Genomic DNA, 23,991 nt, shown 5'->3' with positions numbered 1-23,991 from the left:
TTATTAAATCCAGAGACGGTCTAGCAACTAGTGACCGTAAACAGTGAAGGCCCCAGCTGACTGATTCCTTACAAGTTCAAATGTTGGCACTGCAGGACACTCAAACACTCATTTTTGATTAGCTCTCGCCTCTTGACATGTCTTGTTCCTGGTTAGACGTATTCAACTGATGCACGGGCATCTTTAGAAATTCAAGGAGAGAGAACCTGAATATTAATCTTGATAGTATTTTCAGTGATTAACAACATAAATTCTGCTCTGCACCTTACACAAAGCTACCGTATTCTGCCAAAGAGGACTGTGGTTGCTAAACATCGTCTGTATTTGTCTGTCATGTTCTTATACTGTACAGCGATAGCTATGTTTAGGTGTAAAGGTAGGAGTGGGATTAGCGACTATAAAAATATTTGTAGAAAATGGAATATAGAAAATGGTTATTTCCCTGCATATTTCAGTCAGTTACAGTTACTAACTTTATCCTTTTATATTCAATATAAATAAGGTTTGGTGGTAGGTTATGGGGTCCAAAAATCTAAATCGCTTATTAACAAAATAAAAATGCACTGATATGAAAATATTTTACATTTTTAACTAAAAATATGTAGCAATTTATACATTTTAAAATTTGAAATACGTTTAAATTGTAAGATATAGCATCAGTAAAAAAAATGTATGTTTTATGCTTGTAAATGTTACATATTCATACCTACGTTTAAACATGAGATCAGGCTGCTAAATCTGGCTTTAAAAACCTTTAGTGTGAGCCCAGCTTAAACTGGATGCAAGTGATTAAAGACAGTAGAACCTCGTCATATACCTTATCACATCTCAACGGATTCAGTGTGTGTTAAATGTCACTTTCAAGATTGACCTTTATGACTGGTTTTATGGTACAAACTCTCTCCGATGAGTTGCTTTGGATGCAAGCGTCTGCTTAATGAGATTAATGGGTTCTGCTGTCTTTGTTGCATTGTGCTGCCCAAACTAAATTATTATCATTTTTTCCAAAAGGCTATAGCCAATTTTCTTTAGTTTCCGAAAACTTACCATGTTTTAGTACAGTTCTAGTTGGTATTCTAGTTGGAATTTATTATATGAGAATGAACTTACTTTCTACAATAAGTACATCATTTGCTACAGGGTCACATCGTGACAAATTTCTACACGACCTCACAGTCCATGCCCTTTTGCGCATGAGCTAAGAGCAAAGCGCTACGGAGAGAGTCCCTCGACTTCACTCGACTTCACCCTCGACTTTGCGCGCGGCTGAGCGCCTCTATTACGATGGACACTGGATAGGTTTTATTTCCTCATTAACAGTGCAATATAGGTTCCTTAGAAAGGAACAGCGCATCCGAGTGCCTGATGTGATTGGAAATATTTTATCTTTGCGCTTTTAAGACGAAGAATCATGCAGTTTCTGTCTTATTCGCCACAGAACAGGGGCAAACACATCGCAAGGAGACTTCTGAAGTGAGACATGGGCTTTGTGGAAATTCTGTTTGCTTTGTTCATCGTTGTGATCGTGATTGTTTCTTTGTTGTCGAACTTACTAGTTTTGCTGTGTCTCGTTCATAGCAGCGAAATACGGCGCCAGGTGCCAGGGGTGTTTACCATGAATTTGTCGTTTTGCAACATACTGATATCTGTACTGAACATGCCGTCCACTTTAGTTGGGATTGTAAATCACCAACAGCCTTTTGGGGACTGCCTCTGTCGCACACTAAGCTTTCTGGAGACCTTTCTGACAGCTAACAGCATGCTGAGCATGGCAGCACTCAGTATAGACCGATGGATCGCCGTGGTCTTCCCGTTGAGTTACCCGAGCAAAATGCGTTATCGGGACGCGCTGGTTATGGTGTGTTATTCGTGGCTCCACTCCTTCACATTCTCCCTCATTCCGCTGCTTTTCTCCTGGTTTGAGTACAGTCCCATTTACGCATCCTGTACGTTGCATCTGAGCAAGGAGGGCGCACGGATTAAGTTTACTGTATTCACCGTTGTCTTTCACGCCACCAGCTTCATGCTCTCGCTCGTGATTTTGTGCGTCACGTACTTAAAGGTTTTAAAAGTTGCACGCTTTCACTGCAAGAGGATTGACATTATAACCATGCAGACCCTCTTCTTACTAGTTGATATACATCCAAGGTATTGTTTATTTTCAATAAGCATCATATGGATGTTCGGATAAAACTCCTCTTTGTTACCTAGGTGGCATTAACATTTTGTAAAACTCTTTTGTAGTGTTAAACAGCGCTGTATTGCTGATCAAAGGAGGAGGAAACAGCGCGCTACTAAGAAGATTAGCATTTTTATTGGCTCTTTCATCATCTGTTTCGCCCCTTATGTCATCACAAGGTATGTACTACTGTTTATTACAAACTTTTTATAAACACTATATAATAAACTGAGAGGAATTTGTCATGCAAAATTATACATATACATTAGCAAGGATAATGTCGATGCCAACAAAGCATTTTGAAGCGCTTAATGACGTTTAATTGTGCATTATGAACATCTTGGTTGAACAAAAATTTCGCTATTAAAAAGTGGGAAAAATGCCTACTGGGGTTATTTAACTGAGTCGTGATACAAGAAAAAAGACAAGGAAAAATCTATGAATAGCTTTCTAAGAATAGAGGCGCTTCTCTTGTGCTCTTGAGGTGCCAGGAACACTTTTTACCACTGAGGTGATTTGTCACGATGTTGTAAGGACGGTATTTTTCTTCTCTCTCCCCATTTTATTTACTCATTTTGGCCCTATACTGTTGTGTTAAACCTAATTTCTTAGCATCTTTTATCCTTTAAATTAGCAATATAATTGTTTTATTCGATATTGCTTTTATCGTGACAGATACAGTCGGATATTTTCAAGAGACAGTAAAACAGTATAACAAGTCTATAACACCACGTCTATATTTCATATTGTATAATAGCAAATACATACAATTAATATGCCAGTACATCGATTACAGTTTTGTTGAATATAAATGTAAATGCCAATCTTCAACAACGCAATTTTTCACTTGAGAATTAATAGTTATTTAAAACAAAACAAACTACAGTCTAACTTTTAAGATTAAAAAAGTGCGTAACTAGTCAGTGACTATCAAAACTAGTCAAAACTATCACCTCATCTTAGCCTGTAAGCTTACAATAATGCGTATTATATATTATAATACAGTATATGGCATGTGGGGATGCTACTGGGTCAATATCACTTAAAGTGCCTTTCATTGTGAATATAATAACGAAATTCTAAAATTATATGATAATGACCAAAGCCAGTTGCTAATAAAAGCAAGTCAGATTGTTAGTATATATTATTTTCGCAAGAATTTTGCATGTGAAATTGCAGTCCACCCTATCATGATGTTGTGAATGCCCTCTGATCTACAGAAATCTCCACCCCATTTTTGACTTTCGTCAAGGGAGGTTAAAACTTTTGCAAGTACACTTAGTATCTACATTACATCTCCCAATTTTCCCCCCTTGGGTTTATAGTTGCATGTTGTCAAGCTTAACATGTCCACTCTGTCATAGTGAAATATTTGCATAAAGGTTGAGAAATACTGAATATTTAATACAGTACACATTCAACTTCAATGAACCACTTTGCTGACTGAAGGTACACCGTGTATTTATTAAATGCTAACTTTAACCAGAAATGTCCATCCTGTCATCAAACCTTCCATGGCAGGGTGGATATGTGCATAGTTTTTGCCAAATTATAATATTTTAACAATGGCTGTTGATTTGCACATAAAATTGGTGTGAGGAAAAAATTTAATTGGTGTGCAGTATAATTTAAGTGCAGTATATACAGTCTGTAAATTATACATACAAAATGATTTGATCAGCCCCAAAGTGTTTTACCATTCTAAATTTAATTGATTAATAAAAATATGATGCACACATCTAATAAAGATGGCAATAGAAATGCAAAAAAATGTCCTATAAAAATAAATTTACAATTGCAGTGTAGAATATATATTTCTGAAACCATTCTTTAAATATAATATAAGGATAACGTAAGCAGACTTACACGGGAGGTAACGGAGGAGGGGGCTCTTCTGCTGGGCCAGGTTCTGTGGGGAGAGGAACAGGTCCAACATATGGGTTCAGGAGTGAAACGTGGAACGTGGGTTGAATGCCGTATTGAGAGAGTTGAAGTTTGTATACCGGGTTTACTGGTTCCAGAATGATAATGGGGCCAACAAACCTGGGACTTCATTTCCTTCATGGAAATGTCCCATGTGGAGCTCACCTTTGGTCGGCCTGGCTCTTCTGCCTGTACATGGCCCGTTGGAGCATCGTCCTACACTCTCTCGCCCTCCTGGAACCAGTAGTTGACTGTCAGGACCGGACCACAGGAACAGGGGAAACTGGAAACAGTATGCACTGAAAGGAAGTGAGACAAGTTGCCGGTTGTCGAAGGGAGTTCTGGGCATACACGGCCCAGCCTAAGAAATGGATCCAGAAGTTCAGGTGACCAAGTGCGGAGGAATCACCCCACCTCCTGGATTTTCCTCTCTGTCGTTCCGTTAGATTGGGGATAATATCCCGAGGAGAGGCTGATGGTCACACCTAGGAGAGAAAAGGCATTCCATACCCTGGATATGAAGTGGGGTCCTCGGTCTGACAATGTCTTTAAGGAGTCTGTACAACTGGAACACTTGCTTAATCAGCAGCTCTGCCGTTTCCAGGACAGTGGGTAAACCTTTGAGAGGTAATAAATGTCAGAAAAATCGATCCACGATTACCAGTATACAAACGTTACCTTCAGAGGGTGGCAGGTCTGTGATGAAATCTACTCCTAGGTCTGACCAGGGGCGATTGTTGCAGGCTTTTAGACATGGCGCAATCCTTTCATCCACATAACTTCTCACATTCCTAGCCATCTCCAACCACCAGAAGCGGTCTTGTAGCAACAAGGAAGTGCCCAAGGATATGTGAGTAGTAAGGATGTTTTTTTGGATTCTCTGGACTTTGTTTTGAGACAAATTGTCAATTGACAAACTGTAATCTACTGGCAGCTGTGGTTGCCAGCATTGCACTGTTAAAATACAGTTGGTTACTGTTACTAAAATTAACAAAAAGATGCTGTTTTGTTAGCAACAGCATACAACTGTTATTTAGCAGTATATACCTGTTCATTTACATTTCAATCATAACCCAATTATTCTAAATTACAAATGCTATTATACCCTACATTTTGAAATTGAAAAAAAACTAAATAAATAAGGCCAACTTATATTCCTTCTTTATTTCTATGTAACATTATATTAATTATCAAAAATGCAAGCAATCATATTTTCGAGTGCATAAACTGTGGTGCAACAAATAAGCAGGGAGAAATACAAAGATGGCTTAAGAAAACAAACATAATTTTGAAATGCCTCAACTTGACATTAAATAACAAACAAGCTTCAACTCAAGTCTGTGAGTTTGTGTGTGTGTGTGTGTGTGTGTGTGTGTGTGTGTGTGTGTGTGTGTGCTTTAAACTTCCAAAAATTGAAAATGTATTGAATGTTGAAAGAGAATCAAGGGCTGTTTTATTAAAGTTTTTCACATGAATACAAAGGAAATAAAGTAGAATCGTTGTAATAAACTGTTTTTAGATTGAAACATCTAAACCAAAAATATTATCAACGTTTGATAAAACAACACGATCCAAACATATGCTACCCTTTAAAAAGAGGTATAGGTTAGAGTTTGTTAAAATAAGATTAAATAAAGCTGATTCATTTACAGGTACATGAACAAAACAACACGTATCAGAGACCATTGTTAAAACGATAAGATGCACGTCCAAATCTTTGCTAAAAGATATATAGATTGTCACAACTTAGAAAAGCTAGACAAAGAAAAAGAAAGAGTGCCTAATCCCAGTCGAGGGAAGTCCATTTATCTTTTTAAAAGATTTGACACTTTCAGACTGACTGTCATGGTCTTCTTTTGAACAGTTTTCCCAGTCTTACATTTACATTTACATTTACATTTAGTCATTTTGCAGACGCTTTTATCCAATGTGACTTACAATTGAGAGTACAACAGCGATTCATTTTTTGAGAGACAAACAAACAGAGTAAGTGCTTATAACACCCAGTCACAGGGAGTGTTCAAATTAGTACATGCCAGAAGGGAAGGAATAAACAAGGGGGAGGAGAAGTGAGACAGAGACAGTGAGAGTATAATTTTTTTTTTTTTTTTTTTTTTTTTTTTTTTTTTTTTATGATGAGGTCAGGTATTGCTGAAAGATGTGAGTTTTCAGCAGTTTCTTAAAGATTGACAGAGATCCAGCATTCCGGATATGTGCGGAAGATCGTTCCACCAGCCAGGAACAGAGAACGAGAAAGTTCTGGAGAGTGATTTCGAGCCTCTTTGAGATGGTACCACGAGGCGTCGCTCGCTAGCAGATCTCAGACTTCTAGAGGGTGTGTAGATTTGTAATAGTGAGTGGAAGTAGACCGGTGCCGAGTCTGTGGTTGTTCTATATGCAAGCATCAGTGCCTTGAACTTGATGCAAGCTGCAATCGGTAGCCAGTCTTTTTAGATGTAATTTTTCCTTTTGCAACCTTGGTCCCTTTTTCTGAATATATTCCAAAAAATCATCTGAAAAATAATAAAGGGAAGACTTTCTGTGATCAATGAATTATAATAAAATAAAAAAGATTTAAAAACACTGTACTGTAGTGTAATGCTTGTTATTTAATACATTAACTAATGAAATGTTTAAACCTTTAAAGACCCAGAAACTTTAACTTTACTTTTTAAAAATACTATTATTACTATATTATTGAATCACAAAAATAAATTTACCAGTGTGGATGCTGCTTCCTCTTGATATTGCAGGTTAAAGACGTAATACACTGAAAAAAAAAGCAGCAAGTCCAGAGAGAAAGGTTGGTGGACACTCTTGCAGATTACTCTGTTCTCCAAGTTGATCATCCATTGTTTCATCCACTGCTCTTGAGTATCACTTGGACCTTAAAAGGAGTGTACAGATTATGTTAGAAACTGTTATCCTTGGAGAGCTAACATAGAAAAGGCAGTGAAAAAATTATGCAAGCCATGACAAAATCAAATAATATTCATATCTTCCTAGACAGCAAACTTTGCAGTTTCAATATTTTAGTCAACAAGCCAGTAAGGTTATGATACTAAACAGCACAAACTCATTCAGGCATCACAAAATATTTTCTTCAGTTTTAAACAAGTACACTTTAATCAAACATTTTTTTTATACAGTGGCCAGAATGAGGCACATAAATGATGCTCTCCTAATGGTAAAAAGATGTGCCAGCCAGCCTAGAGTGGTCCTTGTTTAGTGAACATACAGAAATGTCATAATTCTTATACACTTCTCAAAAAAATAAAGGGAACACTTAAACAACACAATGTAACCCCAAGTCAATCACACTTTGGTGAAATCAATCTGCCCACTTAGGAAGCAACACTTATTAACAATCAATTTTACATGCTGTTGTGCAAATGGCACAGGGCGAACATCTCTGTGTTCTCTGGCAAACGCCAAACGTCCTGCACGATGTTGGGCTGTAAGCACAACCCCCACCTGTGGACCTTGGGCCTTCATACATTTCTGACCGTTTGAGCATACACGTGCACATTTGTGGCCTGCTGAAGGTCATTTTGCAGGGCTCTGGCAGTCCTCCTCCTGTTCCTCCTTGCACAAAGGCGGAGGTAGCAGTCCTGCTGCTGGGTTGTTGGACTCCTACGAACTCCTCCATGTCTCCTGATGTACTGGTTTGTCTCCTTTGTCCAAACTTATTTGATAATAATATTCAACAATGTACATAATATAGGATGTAGATGGCATGCAGTTTCAGCACTACATGCTCGAACTCCTAAAAAAAGATTATTTTGGTTGTTCACTCAGTTATATAGAACTAGATTGCTTTAAGACAATAAATCATCAAAGCCCTATATATTAACTTAGTAGTGCCTTTGTAGTTTCAAGGTAATCCTTTTCTTGCACTGTGTAGACAAACAGACAATTTCTTTATTGAAATATCCTAATTTGTAGTCAAACGATTCCTATAAGTATGACAAAATTTGATTTGATTTGCTTGAACCATTCCTACACATTTGTTCATAGTAAGAACTAATAATAATGTATGTAAAGAACTAATAACAATGTATATAAAAGGAAAAACCTACATTTTCTTGTGTAAGATGGGATGAATCAATGGCTTCCTACTTGTAAAGACTGAAAATTATCCTCCTGAATCTGGAAGCAGCTGGCTTCAGGTGTCGTGATTGATTGTCTTGTGTCTTTATGTTTTCTAGACAAATGAGAGGTAAATGTTGATATAACAGCAATTTACCAGACTGCATAAAAGGGCATGTGACTCTTCGACTCTCTTTAATGTACATTTTGATATGAGAAATTAAGACAGGTAAACTAGAACTTTTGGCACCCCACAAATCAACATTCCAATAAATGTGGAGTGCACATTGTGACACATTGTTTCTGATTATCTTTTATGGTGTCTGTACACGTGAGATTTCAAGCCTGCGTGTTTTTGAAACTTTCTATTAGAGTTATGTATGCAGCAATGTAATACACTATTTGAGACATTACTGTGTATTCTCATGTGTTTCACATAAATCACAGGGGTGGCACATGTTTCCCTGCAGAAATGACAGGGAAACATAATGCAAAGGACAGCCGGAAAAATATCTAACAAATTACTGATGCATTCGAGTCAAGCTCAAAACATAAAATGGCTGATGACTTTAGGAAATTGAGAGATGAATTTGCAGATTTTTTGTTAAATTAACTTACCTTTTAGCAACACAATGGCAGTTTTAATGTAGTATGGAAGTTGCGTGGCTTTGTGTTGTGCCAGGTCTGTAGCCTACACACACTTTCGGCATCTGTCCGTGGCACCCAGCTACGACAACGTCTCTGTCTTAATTGATCCGTTAACCACATTTTTATGATGTTATTTTTAGAAATACTTTGCTAACTTTTACAAAAAAATACTGCACTATAATATGTTTAAAGATATGACAAGCATAGATAAAAGGTTCAAACTAATTATAATACATGTTGCACAAAACAAAAAATATGATATAATACCGTTAAATAACAGTGACATACTGTTGTTGTTCGACCACTAACCTGAAGTGAACAAATCTTCTCATAATGCCTTGTAAAAGCGGATGCAGATGCAGTGTGTAGTGTAAATGTCCGTGATAATGGAATTTGGTGTTCTTGACGGTCTCCAGCCTGGATCCATTGATGGATGACAGAGAATGGTCACACTTTGCTCGCTTGAAGTCAATAATCATCTCCTTGGTCTTGTCGATGTTCAAAGATATATTGTTGGCTCTTCACCATGTTGAAAACTGCTGCACTTCATCTCTGTATGCTGACTCGTCGTTCTTGCTGATGATACCCACCCTTAGGAGCTTCAGTGTTCCGTGTGGTAGTGCTGGAGACGCTGTTCCCGATCCGGACTGACCGAGGTCTGCCTGTCAGAAACTCCAGGATCCAGTTACGGAGAGAGGTGTTCAGGCCCAGCAGGCTCAGCTTCTCTACAAGTTGGGATGATGATGTTAAATGCTGAACTGAAGTCAACAAACAGCAAACAGCATTCGGATATAGTTTCCTTTTGAATCCAGGTGTTAGAGGGCAAGATGGAGGGTTGTGGTGATAGCATTGTCCGTAGTGCAGTTTCAACGATATGCAAACTGTAATGGGTCAAGTGAAGGTGGTAGCTGTGACTTGATGTGCCTCATGACAAACCTTTCTAAGCATTTCATCACAATTGGTGTGAGTGCGACGGGACGATAGTCATTGAGGCAGGAAACCAGGAAACCACAGACTTCTTAGGCACTGGGACAATAGTTCAGCCCATCATTGTACTGCACCTGATAGCAGGGAGATTTAAAATGCAATTTTAGACTGATCAGTGGGATAAAGCACTGGTTGCATCTGAAAGACTAGCGAGCACTGTGGAATTATACCATTGCACTCCTCTGCAAAGCCAGAGTAGAGCACTGGACGGGCCATGGGACTGGAATTGACTGGAAGCGAAGAAGTGCTGACAGTGACTGGTGAGGAAACAGTGACAGGAGGGGTGACTGAAGCTGTGGGTATAGAAAACCTTGCTGGTTTTTGACTAGTTCTTGAAATGGATAGTAGGTGCTGTAATGGAAGCGGACTCACACAGGAGGTAGGTAAAATGATAACAATGTTTATTTGAACAGATGAGCATGGAAAGTCTATTGCAGAGGGATCGGGTGAGTATAAAGTCCTTTGAAAGTCCTTAATAGGAATCATAGCAATACTGAGCACAATTCTTATCTCGTCTAGGTACTAGGAGAACAAGGAAGACAAAGCAGATCTTTGGAGCACACACCACAACGACAGAGGATGCTGACAGAGACTGGAGACAACTGGGTCTTAAGGAGACACACAAGAGGTAAATAGCGAGGTAAGTCATTCGCCAATACTTCATAGGACGAGGAAGAGAGTCCACTTCAAACATATGAGCCGGGACACTGACTGAACTGTGCTTATATAGTGCTCTTGATGAACGTGCTGATGAGGTAAAAGTGTGACTAGTTAGAACTCAGGTGAAGGAGATCGCTGTGATTAGGTGGTGGCAGAATCTGGCAGATCTGTGACAATGGGTTTCTTGTTGTTCCTGTTGTCTGTCTTATGTCTTCTTCACTTGTTTGCATTTGTCCAACCTGTCATGCCATGGTCACCCTGTCATTTTGTCTTCAACTTTTATGAAAATAAACAAATGATTTAAACAAGTTTAAAGAAACACATTGTCAAGAAATGAGGGTCAGTTAGTATTCATTCAACGTTTGACCAGTTATATTTGTTGTTTTATTTCATTTTATTTCATTTCAGAAACAAATGTGAGACTTTCACAAATGTTTATAGGGATACAAAAATTGCAGTACTTTAACTTTTTTTTAAATGCTTTTTCTCCTAGGTAAAATTTATTGTTGAGAAAGGGACACAGTATCTGTGGGATAATCTATGTAGTGAAGCTACATATTAATGTTCCACAGTTGGAGTCCCCGATACTGTTTCGGTCCAGCAGAGGGCACTGTGGGGGAGAACAATAAAGGAGGGCTAAGTTGAAAGTCATGAAGAGTTTGTGTGCTGTTTTACTCACGTTATACACTAGATAACACAACATGGTGTCAGAGTGGGATACTCTAAGAGGCTTGCAGAAGTTTTTTTGAAACGCTGGTGAAGTTTATAAGTTGTAAGTGAAGTCGTGAAGTCATGGAACAAGCGGCAAGAAGTCAACAAGCTCCAGGTGATGCAGCAGCCGGGGGGAGAGAGCTGCCCACGCCGGGCCCGTGTGCTACATTTAGCATCCAGCCACCTGAGCCATTCTACTTCTCCAAACCCCACGAATGGGAAAAATGGATTAGACGCTTTGAACGTTTCCGTCAGGCCAGCAATCTTCACACTTCCTCGCAAGACAATCAAATAAATACTCTCATGTACTGTATGGGCGATGAAGCGGATGATATTTTAAAAGGATTAAATTTGACAAACGAACACATGCAGCGATATGACACAGTGAAGGAGGGGTTTCACGCATTCTTTGTTGTAAAGAAAAACAAGAGAAAACAAGGGGAAAACGAGTCGGTCCACTCTTTCGTGACTGCATTGTTTTCCTTGGCAGAGCACTGCAAATATGGACCATTGCACAATGAACTCATCAGGGACAGGTTAGTCGTTGGTTTGAATTATTTACGTCTGTCAGAGCGAATGCAGCTAGATAAAGATCTAACGCTGGAAAAAGCTATTGACATGGCAAGACAGACCGAAGCAGTGAAGCAGCAGCAGAGTAACCTGCGTGGTGAATGTGCTGCTAAAACACATGGCTCTGTAGACAGAATCATAAGCAGAAACAAACCATCTCACAATGGGCAAAGAGTTAAAAGCTGCCATGGAGCTAAAGAAAAATGTAAACAGTCACAGTCAAGATGCCATAAGTGTGGAAAAAGCCCATTTCACCCAAAAGCACATTGCCCTGCAAATACAGTACTATGTCATGCCTGTGGGAAAAAGGGTCACTATCAAAAAGTTTGTGTTTCATCCAGAAAGGTGAACGAGATCCAAGAACAGGACCCTGGCATATTTTTAGGCACTGTGATCGCGGAAGGGGATTGTGAGGTGCAGTTCAAAATTGACACAGGTGCTGATGTCACTGTTATGCCAGACCACATGTTCCGTGACATTTTCAAGGACGGTAAGAAAGCTGCACTCCAGAGAGTGACTAAGCCCCTACTTGGACCTGGGTGTGCACCGCTTAATGTGATTGGAGTTTCAAACATGCTACTTCAGAAAAGTGACAAGCATACACTAGAGGAAGTGTATGTTGTTAAGAGTCTGCATTCAGCACTGCTAGGCAGACCTGCCATCACCAAACTGGGACTTGTCACACGTGTTGATGACATAAGCATACACACTTTGCAAGAACGCTATCCAAAGTTGTGCAGTGGGTTAGGACTGTTACAGAGACAGTACACTATTAAACTGAGCCCTGGAGCTGTCCCATATTCGCTCAAAACTCCACGGCGCATCCCTCTTCCACTCATGCCAAAAGTTAAAAAGGAACTACAACGCATGGAGAGTTTGGGGGTCATAAGCAGGGTTGAAGAACCGACTGAGTGGTGTGCAGGTATTGTTGTAGTGCCTAAAAAGTCAGGCGACCCACGAATCTGCGTCAACTTAACAAAGTTAAATGAATCGCTGCGAAGGGAAAAATACATTCTTCCCTCGGACTGTTAGCGGGAGCTACTGTTTTTAGTAAGCTCGATGCAAACATGGGATTTTGGCAAATCCCTCTAGCTGAGTAGTCCGCCAAGTTGACAACTTTCATAACACCGTTTGGGCGGTACTACTTCAATCGACTGCCCTTTGGTATCGCATCGGCACCTGAACACTTCCAAAATCGTATGGTAACTGAAGTCACTGAGGGTCTGGATGGAGTGGTCTGTCACATGGACGATGTACTCGTGTGGGGGCATTTTCAAGAGGAGCATGATACACGCCTTCACGCGGTGCTGCAAAAGATGGAAAATGCTGGCGTTACCCTCAACTTAGACAAATGTGCCTTATCACAGCATGAAGTCAAGTTTCTCGGACATATTATCTCAGACTCAGGAGTGCAACCAGACCCAGCTAAGACTGTTGCCATTCAAAAGATGCCTGAGCCATCAAACATCAGCAAGCTCAGGAGCTTTCTTGGGATGGTCAACCAGCTGGGAAAATTTATCCCCCATCTGGCTGAAAAAGATAAACCCCTCAGGGATCTTCTGTCCAAGAAAAACAGTTGGTTCTGGGGGGAAGCGCAAGTCAAAGCTTTTTAAGATCTGAAAAAAGACTTGTCATCTGCATCAGTACTGACTCTGTATGATGCAAATAAGCCAAGCAAAGTATCCGGAGATTCATCATCGTATGGACTGGGTGCAGTCCTACTGCAACGAGAGGGTGACGACTGGAGGCCTGTTGCCTATGCATCACGGCCTTTAACCCCTGTTGAGCAAAGATATGCGCAGGTAGAAAAGGAGGCCCTTGGGCTGACCTGGGCATGTGAGAGATTTCGTGACTTTTTGATTGGCCAACACTTTTTGATGGAAACTGACCATAAACCCTTACTGAGTCTTTTAGGTGGTCAAGAACTGGACGCCTTACCTCCCCGCATCCAACGCTTCCGGGTGAGATTGATGCGCTATTCATACGAGATGTCACATGTTCCTGGGAAGAGCCTCTGGCCTGCAGACACTCTGTCACGGGCCCCACTGTCTGCCGTCAAAGAGAACACGGATGATGAGCTCATGGAGAGCACTAACATTTATGTGGACAACATCGTGGAGCATCTCCCGGCAAGCCAATCATTCCTGGACAACCTGAGAGAACTCCTCAAATCAGACAGTGTGTGCACAAATGTCATGAGAATGTGTCAAGAAGGGTGGCCCGAGTCTGGTCGTGGCACTGGGGCTGAGAAACTCTACTGGTCTGAACGAGCTTACCTGTCAGTCCACGATGGTCTTCTTCTAAAAGGTACAAGACTTGTTATTCCCTCTGCATTGCGGAATGATGTCCTCGCAAGGCTGCACGAAGAACACCAAGGAGTGGCTAAATGCAGGGAACGTGCAACGGCAGAGTGTGTGGTGGCCAGGACTTAGTCAGCAATTGAACGAGCTGGTCTTGAAATACCACGCCTGCATCAAAGAGCGCACTAATCACACTGAACCGTTGATCCCAACAGAGTTTCCTGAGAGGCCCTGGCAAAAGCTGGGGACAGATCTGTTTGTCTTGAAAGGGAAAACATAATGGGACGCCATCTTCGAACCACTGTGCCAACTCTTCCCAGATTGCTGGATCCTTCCTTACCTGATGGCACCACTGTACATGCTCGGGAAAATGAGAAAAGAAGTGCAGATATGAGATGTTTCAATAAACGCCATTGGGTGCAAGACCTCCACAAGCTCTCACCTGGTGATCAGGTGTGGGTCACAGATCAAAAGGTGTCAGGAACTGTGGTGAGAGAACATTTCATGCCACGTTCTTATCAGGTGGATGTGCCTCAAGGTGCTGTTCGTAGGAACCGTCATTTCCTCATTCCTATGAATACAAATTCAAATTCAAATTCAAATTCAAATTTTATTTGTCACATACACATACATACATGGTACGACATGCAGTGAAATGTTCTTTACAACCGTCCAGCATCAAAATAGAAACAAAATTTAAATGTATATATAAATATAAAATATAAGAAATATATATAAAAAAAGAAGTGTGCAAAGTAGAATATAAAAAAAAAAATAAAATAGAATATAAATATAAAGTATAAGATATAAAGTGTAAAGTGTAAGTGTAAAGTGGCTGTGCAATGTCCAGTGCAAAGTGGCTAGTGCAATTGTCCAAATGTAAGTGGCGAGTATCTGGGGAAAGAGGGGTGAACATGGGAATTCCGGTATTTAGGTGCTGGGTGTTCTCTGGTTCAGACTCCGAATGGCCTGCGGGAAGAAGCTCCTCCTCATTCTCTCTGTGTTTGCCTTCAGGGAACGAAAGCGCTTTCCTGAACGCAGCAGAGAAAAGAGTCCATTGTTGGGATGGCTGAGGTCTTCCACGATCTTCCTGGCCCTGGTACAGCACCGCTTGTTGTAGATGTGCTGCAGCACAGGGAGCTCAGTGCGGATGGTGCGCTCAGCTGACCGCACCACCTTCTGGAGAGCTCGCCTGTCCTGCATGGTGCTGTTTCCAAACCAGGAGGTGATGTTTCCCGTCAGGACACTCTCGATGGTGCAGGTATAAAAGTTCCTGAGCACCTGAGATGGGAGTCTGAAGTCCCTTAAGCGCCTCAGATGGTATAGACGCTGCCGGGCCTTCTTCACCAGGGTGTTGATGTGACAGGACCAAGACAGGTCCTGCGTGATGTGAACACCCAGGTACCGGAAACTGTCCACTCTCTCCACTGGGGTCCCGTCGATCTTGATGGGATGGTAAGAGCGCACCTGCTTCGTGCTGAAGTCCACTATTAACTCCTTTGTTTTGCTGACGTTCAGGAGAAGATTGTTCTCCTGACACCATCTCTCCAGGTTGTTGATCTCCTGAAGGTAGGCCATCTCATCGTTGTTGGAGATCAGGCCCACCACGACAGTGTCGTCAGCAAATTTAATGATGGTGGTGGAGTTTGTAGTGGCCACACAGTCATGTGTGTACAGCGAGTACAGCAGGGGGCTCAGAACACAACCCTGAGGGGCTCCAGTGCTGAGAGTGAGGAGGATGAGGTGTGTTTTCCCATCCGTACGGCTTGTGGTCTGTCGGTCAGGAAGTTGGTGATCCAGTGACGCAGGGATGGGCTGAGTCCCAGGACCTCCAACTTCGAGGTGAGCGTGGAGGGAACTATGGTGTTGAACGCTGAACTATAGTCCACGAACAAAGGAGGGTGATTGTGGCACAATACCTGGTTCCCAGTTGACCGAGAATATCACAGAGACAAAAGCACCTTTGGCACCTCAAACATGTCCTGCCAGTCCCAAAGGAGCAGTAATCAGAACCAAATCTGGGAGAGAAGTTGTGAAACCTAAAAGGCTGGATTTATAGTAATTTTGTTGTAGTCTTTAAAGACAGTTTTCACAGTGACAAGAGCCCCCGAAAAAGAGGGGGAGAGTTAAAACAGTTGTTGTAATGTAAAAAAAAAGAGAGGTGTAATTGGTGGTAATATGTTGTTCATAACTTCAGATGTGAACACTTTTTAAGGCAGTGTTGGTTTACATTGTTGTGCTGTGTTCTAAGGATCTCTGGTAAGAGCAATATACCAGTTATCTTTTTGTTTCATTGTTTTCTCTTTGTTAAAAAGGGAGATGTGGGATAATCTATGTAGTGAAGCTACATATTAATGTTCCACAGTTGGAGTCCCCGATACTGTTTCGGTCCAGCAGGGGGCACTGTGGGGGAGAACAATAAAGGAGGGCTAAGTTGAAAGTCATGAAGAGTTTGTGTGCTGTTTTACTCACGTTATACACTAGATAACACGACAGTATCTTTCTGAAAATGTTTATAATCACTATGTAATAAAATGTATTATTACAGAGCATCAGACCAAATACATCAATAAGTAATTGAAGACATTTTAGGATGATTGCAATTTAAATAGCTGAAAAATTATAAATAGGGCCTCACATTGATTTTTATGTGTATTAGAATTCTTTCGCATTTTATTTGAAAATATTTTTTCTTAAAGTGCCCCCTGAATCTCAGATGACTCATAAATTCTCACCCAGCCTCGCTGTAACACCTTCTCAGTCACCAGATCCTTAAACTCAGATCAGCTGCTGTCCTTCAGCCACTTAGTAGCCCATGTTACTAATGATCTGCAAAGTGTCCACTGGCCAGCTGCATGCAAACCTATGAATTCCCTGTCTCCACCTCTTTGCCCCTTTCTTCACCTCAGCCTGTTGACACTTCGGCTCTACCTTGGCTTATCCCTCCCTTGGCTCCACTGGAAACTATCTGCCATATGGCTTCGTCGGGCTCCCTTGTCCTTCCGGCTCTGCCTTGGTCAGTTGTTTAACTTTTTGCACATGTGCCTTCAGTTGGCTCCTCCTTTCCCACAGCTCCACTTTTATTCTCGGTTATCTGGACCATTGGCTGCGCTTGGGTACATCGGCTCATCTGCTTTGTCGAGGTCTCCATCATTAGTAGCTGCATCTCTGTGAGTCGTCCCAAGGGTGTCTTCAACCACCGAGTCATCTGCCCCCCTATGGCAATCCCTTGGCTTTTTCAGGAGGGGCAATATGTAACATGTCTGTGTGTTATTGATTTTCAGTGATCTAGTTTTACCTGTGCCTCCTCAACCAGGAATCGTAACATTTATATAACATTTCAATATAAATGTAGTTTTTTTTTCAAACAGCTGTTTCTCTGAAAAATAATGAAATTGCGTGAAAAAAATTGAAATTTGTGTTCTCTCGTTAACAAATAGATACACATGCACACACAAACAAAAGATAATATTTAAAATTATATAATGTCAAAAACCACAATTTTTTAGACTAAGTCTTGCATTTGTTACAAGCGATAATCAGACGAAATTATTAAAAAAACGAACAAACAAAAAACATGATTTTGTGCAATTTCTGGTCAAGAGAAAAAAATACTATTGGGGCATCTAAATCCATTTTGATCTATAATTAACATCTTTTGCAAGTTTTTAGTACAACAAATTTGAATAAGAAGTCATGGTAAATAATTTATGTGGTTCTTGCCAGGATGCCGTTTGCTATGATGTTAATGGATTCATCTCTGTTTCCAAGGTTGACTGAGCTGCTTCCCTTTGTACATGTCAATCGGTACTGGGGTATTGTCAGCAAGTGTTTAACATACAGCAAGGCCGCTTCAGATCCCTTTGCCTACTCCCTCCTGCGGCAGCAGTACAAGAAGGTCTTGGTTACGGTGACCAATCGCCTGCTGAAGCGTGATTTATACCCTTCCTCAGGACACAGCAGCTCTATGGACACAGAGAATGACTACAGTCTTCAGAGAATCAGTTAAACTTTGCAAAATCGGTTGTAAAAACTGCAAATGCCCAATGCCTTAATTTGAAAGGTTTGTGAGAGTGTGTGTACCTGGTATTTACTATGCTATAGAGACCTAATTTCTTCACCAGGATAGTAATACCGGTAAGTTTGGCCTTGTGAGGTCCCTATATGTTTGTCCCTATATGAGGAAAATAGCATGAAAATGCTTACACTGAAAATGTAAAAATGCAGAAAGTGTGACGGGTAGGTTTAGAGTCACGGATACAAAACACAGTTTGTACAGTATAAAAACCATTACAAACTGGGCTGTGTGCTTATAGTGAGTGATGTTAAAATGTAACAATTGTATAAACAAGGACACTAGCAAACTGCAAAGGCTGCAATACATCACATTTGACTTAACATCATGGTGCATTTTATGCTGTGGTGCATAATATTGAAAGAATTTTTGAAGCTTTGGGTACCTGCAAAATGCCATATAAGTTTATCTCTTAAGTTAAACTCTCTTGTCAAAATACTTTTCACCCAAAGGCCTACTGATCACCAGGCAGTGATACACATACTTTCAACATTAGTGATAGAACAGCTAATGCTAAAAAATCTCTCTTGCCTAAATGTACTAGATTTCTGAAACGGCTGTTCATATCGCTAGTACATTGTTTGGTTTGGTGGATTGCTGTAAGTTGATTTTAAAGATTAATTTGTTAGAATCTTGATGTAGATACTTAGCACAACATAAGAAATATTTGGTGTACTTAATTTGCAATGTATTCTGTTAAGCAGTTGTAGGGTTTACAGAGCACTGAGTATTAGTGTACTAATACTGCTGTATTAGTGTCAGATTTGTCAGAACTTTATTTGTGAAAATGGTGAAATAAAGATACCTGTATGAAAAACAAAGTAATAAATAAACATATAAATGGATAATTGCATGCTATTTCACTACATTAATGGGCATATGAATTTATTAAAATCATTAAATCAGTGCTTTGCATGTATAATCTGATTGATTTGTCCTGTATGCATATTTGCTCCTGTCTTCCGTTCTGCTGAGAGGTTTGTGTTTGTAGCTCTGTGTTGCTTTGCTTTTTGCTTATAAGTGATAAAACATAATCTTCATCCTCTATATTTCTCATATTTTCTAACAAACTAATTTGATTGTTGACCATTTGCTTTAAATCTAAAAACCTCAAGTGCAACAATGAGGGTGCAGTGCATTAGCATTTGTTAGCTTGTCATTAGCATTTCCACTCATCTCAGAAGTTCTCTGTACATAGAGACTCTTTCACCTAGAAATCACGCTGTAGAGAATATGTCTGTTCCCTGAACTAGACAATGTAGAAATCCAAATTAAGAGTACCAATTTAAGTGATGTTCAAAAAACTGCTTATAATACAGAAAAACAATCGATAAAACTTGGTTTACTGAATATCAGGTCATTTTCTATAAAAGTATTTTTGTAAATGATTCGATCATTAATCATAATATTTACATCTATAAAAATGGGCCATGTCTATAAGGTAACGGGGGAGGTATTGTTACAATTTATAGCAATATTCTCAATATTTCTCAGAGGGCAGGCTTTAAGTAACTTATTTGAAGTTATGGTGCTGCATATAACATTATCTAGAGGAACATGTTAGTGATAAATATAAAAGATAATATAAAAATATAATATAAAAGATAATATAAAATACAAATATAAAGATATTTGTGCTGGCTACTGTATACAGGCCACCAGGACACAGGACTTTATTAAAGAATTTGCTGATTTTCTGTCTGAGTTAGACCTGGCTGAAGATTTAATGAAAAAAATGCATTTAGATCAGCATTCCTATACATTCTGAACTTCACTGGGTGTAGACAACACGTGTCAGGAACTACTTATTGAAATCATGCTCGAGAGCGTCTGGCTCCGGTGATCTGTCCACGGGACTTATCTAGCTGTTCTGTGTTATGGGGAGTGTTCCTGATTCTGGAATATCTAATTAATGCAGCCTGAAACTCCTTTATTGGCTTTGATTAAGTATGTGTAAGTCAGGTTAAAGAGATGTTCATGTTAGATGTTTTTGAGATGAAAAATTCAGTTCAACAGATGCTATAAACATGGCTTCTCATATGTAGTTTGCATCCAGATCAGCACACAGAGATTATCTTTACTGGAGACCAGAACAGCTAGATGAGCCACGTGGACAGATCAAAGGATCCTTTACCCAATCTGAGTTGAACTGGAAGTTAAGTGCTGGGAGTCCGGTCAGAGAAGAACTGGACCCAGCTTTGCCTGGTTTCTCCCAAGGTTTTTTTTTTCTCTCCATTCTGTATGGATGGGGTTTTGGTTCCTTGCCTCTGTCTCCTCTGGCTTGCTTTGTTGGGGAAACTTAGTGATTATCGCTGATTTGATTATACAGACCGTCTCTACATTTAATAAATTAAATGTTTAATCTATTCATTATACATTATTCTATTTGATATATTTCAGTGCTTTGACACAATGTGTATTGTTAAAAGAGCTATATTATATTAGACATTTAGTCTAGAGTCACATTAGTGTCATGTTCACAGCACACACAACAACTCTGTACTTTCTCCCAACATGGGGACAGGAGACTTTTCAGTAAATAAATGGGAAAAAGTAACTTGTGTTACTTGTAATGCGATACCCCCAACACTGGTCTTTATGGTTTAACACAAATGAGAATGGTGATTGGGTAAAATGCCTCTTTGAATCAAATTAATTGTGTGGGTAAGTTTTTTTTGCAGGTAAATAGTTTTTTAAAAAGATATTACTTTAATAAAAATGTAATATAAAATAGATTTCATACCATATTATAATAATGCACATTTCTTAATATTAAGTCTAAAATGTGTTTTAATGTCACTTTTGATAAGGATTGTATGATCTTTTAATAATACTGGTCTGTAAAGTGCACCTGAAGTGTACTTGCAATAGTTCCTTTTTGCACATCAAATATACTTTAGTATATCTTTAGTTGAACTTCAACACTGCTTCCTCAATTAAAGTGTAATTAAAATAAATTACAAAATGAGTTGTTCCAGAACAGAGCTGCAAGGCATTTTATTAAGTACATGAATATGCAAATGCATTTGTAGTACACTTAGCATGAAATAAACATGTTTCACTTACATTTAAGTATATTGATTTTTCACTAGGGTATGCAGAAAGCAAATTAAAGAAACCTTTCCTTTTCATAATTTATACCTGAAATATTCTTACTGAAAGGAGACTTATTTGGAATTATGAGAGTTTTTTTTCTCTTAAAATCATTTATTATGTAAAATATACAGCAAACAATAACACAGTAAATTATTTTGAAAACTTAATATTTTTTGTAATTTTTATTTTACTATAAAATGTAATCCATTCCTGTCATTAAATCCGTTTCAAAACAAAACAAATGTTTATTTACTTATTAATGTGCTTCCATGATGAGACCCTTACTTCAAGTGACCCCCGTGAGAGGAACATCCTGTCCAATGACATTTGAGCTGAGAGGCGGTGACCCACAGATGGTCCAACCCCCCACTCTCCCTTCCAAATTATTCATGCTGCTAACATTTACACAGCATACGCCTCTCCCAATACAAGCCTCTTTATGCTCCGGTGTCCCTGGGGTAATTCAATTCAACAAATATGTTTGAGTGTTTTTCTTTTTTTACATGTTCTTTTTCCAAAACAAGCTACTGTTCATGTCTGCATCATCTTTAGGGCTTTTTGAAGTCAGTCTCTCCATGAGCAAAGGCACAGTCCTCTCGGGGCAGAGGGCATCCTTGGGGATGGTTTATATGGAACCAGCAAAGCCGGGTCTTCAGGGCACTTCTAGAAGGGAGTTTATGCTTGGATTTCAATCGAGAGCTTTGTGCCAATGTATGCGTCTTCCAGTCCCGAATAAAGACACTTCCACCCTCCACTATAAAAAAGAAACAAAAGCAGAGACAAATTTACCCTCAAGCCTTAAGAATCGAGAATCATATTAAGCAACGTAATAGAATTCCTTTAAAGGGGTAATATAGGGGAATGTAGCTTGTCTACAATGTTCAATCATTTTTATTTCTATAGCTCTTTTAACAACACCGACTGTATCAAAGCACTGAACAGGATAAAATAGGAAAATACAATGATGTTATAATGACAAGATTGAACAATTTGTTATTAAATGTAGAGACGGGCTCTGTAATCAATTCAACGATAATCACTAGAAAGTGCCCCAACTAAGCAAACCAGAGGTTCTATTCTATTCTATTCTATTCTATTCTATTTTTCTTAATATCTCACACTAACATGTTTACAGTGTCAGCAAATCAGCTAAAAGCATTAAAAGCATGAATCATTAAAAGCACAGACAGGTGAAATGAATAATACTGCTTTATATCATCACAGTGGCACCTTTCAAAGAGTGGAATGTATTAAGAACGATGTAAACAGTTTTTTTGTGTAATTTTATGTATTAGAAGCAGGAATAAAGGGCAAGTCAAAGGATGTGAATGACTTTGACAAGGTTTAATACAGATGGATAGGTGGCTGGGTCAGAACAAGTGGTCAACCAATATGTTTTTTTTAAATGCCAAATACTGATATTTTGGAAAGCAGGAAGGCCAATGGACCTGATATAATTTTTTAAGCCTGAACCCTTAGTGTACAGGGCAGGCCTCAGCCTCAAAGAACCAAGAAGGAAACCTGAAACATGTTGTTAAGCAGATATAGCTGCTACTTACACCTTAAAAGTGTAGGGAGATAACCCAGTAGGGAAGAAAACTAAACGGACTAATTTGCCTGTTAATCATTCACTTTTAATTGAAAAACCGTGCATTAGCATGCATTAGCCAGACGGCTTATCACTCGTGTTTCAACTCGCTTTTCTATTTTTATCTGCTCCGTTGCATTTCTCATTTGAGCTTGTTCAACGTTTGCTCATTCAACTCAAGTTTTACAAACTCATCAAACAAACGTTTGATAATACCTAGACTAATCAAAAGACTGCGGGCGGCAGATGCTGTTTTTCTTATTTAGCACCCAGACTGTGGAACCATTTCCCTAACACTCTTCGGGAAACAGACACACTCTGTCAATTTAAATCTAGATTAAATGCCCATCTCTTTAACCTGGATTACACATAACACACTAATGCTTCTATTACCCAAATCCATTAAAGAATTGCTAGGCTAATTAATTAATTAGATCAGCTGGAACCGGGAACACCCGGGAACTTGTTTACTGCATGTGCTGTAAGTTTAGAGTGCATTTTAGAATGCAAAAGCCACCAGTTATGCTTTATTTTCACAAGCAAATGATTACAGAATTTTACTAGATTTGTATTGAGATGCGTTTTTGTAAGTAGACAATACCCAATGGGTTTACTGGTGCCCACAACATCTAAACATTCTTGAATGCCATGAAAATTACTTAGGAAATCAAGTATTATTTTCTTAAAAAAAAAAAAAAATATGCCAATGACGAAAAAAATACTGAGTACAAAAATCTATATAGCTATATATAGTACTAGAACAGGGCTAAATACCTCTGAACACCTGGTAATGGTTTTTCAGGAGAGTCTGGAGGCCACCACACTCTTTCTTTAGTGTTTGCAGAGAAGACTGGTCCAGGAGGTTGACTACTTCACTGATCAGCAAACTGCCTAAAAAACAGAAGGAGGGATGGAGGGAGTTAGAAGAGGAGGAGGGGAAGAGTAGGAGGAAGAGTAGAATTGGCTTCCTATTCATCACATTCTTTAAAGTTTCATTAACACACAATCCCTTGAAGAAGACAGTCAGGCAGCCATTACTACAAAATAAAACCTGACAGGCTGACTGGACATTATCCCACTTACAGCCTGGCTACTTTAATAAAAAATAATACAATGAAATAAAATACATTTAAATAGTTTGAGAAGGAAAGAACTATGACCAGAA

At 39.4% G+C, this 23,991-nt stretch overlaps 2 protein-coding genes across 2 annotated transcripts in view; one reads left to right on the top strand and one right to left on the bottom strand.

The window, feature by feature from the left end:
- Positions 1 to 1,206: 1,206 nt before the first annotated feature.
- On the top strand, positions 1,207 to 19,215 carry gpr78b (G protein-coupled receptor 78b). Its single transcript, XM_043245220.1, has 3 exons — positions 1,207 to 2,148; positions 2,245 to 2,358; positions 17,839 to 19,215. Exons 1-3 carry the CDS (start codon positions 1,481 to 1,483, stop codon positions 18,074 to 18,076), a joined length of 1,020 nt encoding a protein of 339 aa, XP_043101155.1. The 5' UTR covers positions 1,207 to 1,480; the 3' UTR covers positions 18,077 to 19,215.
- Positions 19,216 to 21,114: 1,899 nt separating this feature from the next.
- Positions 21,115 to 23,991, bottom strand: part of trmt44 (tRNA methyltransferase 44 homolog) — a 37,580-nt gene continuing 34,703 nt past the window's right edge. Inside the window, exons 10-11 of the mRNA XM_043245218.1 lie at positions 23,601 to 23,717; positions 21,115 to 21,992 (exon numbers count right to left, since the gene is read on the bottom strand). Of these exons, the coding sequence (XP_043101153.1) occupies positions 21,787 to 21,992; positions 23,601 to 23,717 (323 nt within the window). The 3' untranslated portion in view covers positions 21,115 to 21,786. The remainder of the gene's footprint in view (positions 21,993 to 23,600; positions 23,718 to 23,991) is intronic.

Source organism: Puntigrus tetrazona, chromosome 7 (assembly GCF_018831695.1).
Source record: "Puntigrus tetrazona isolate hp1 chromosome 7, ASM1883169v1, whole genome shotgun sequence".
Classification (NCBI taxonomy): Eukaryota; Metazoa; Chordata; class Actinopteri; order Cypriniformes; family Cyprinidae; genus Puntigrus; species Puntigrus tetrazona.
This window is presented reverse-complemented; position numbering and strand designations above follow the sequence as displayed.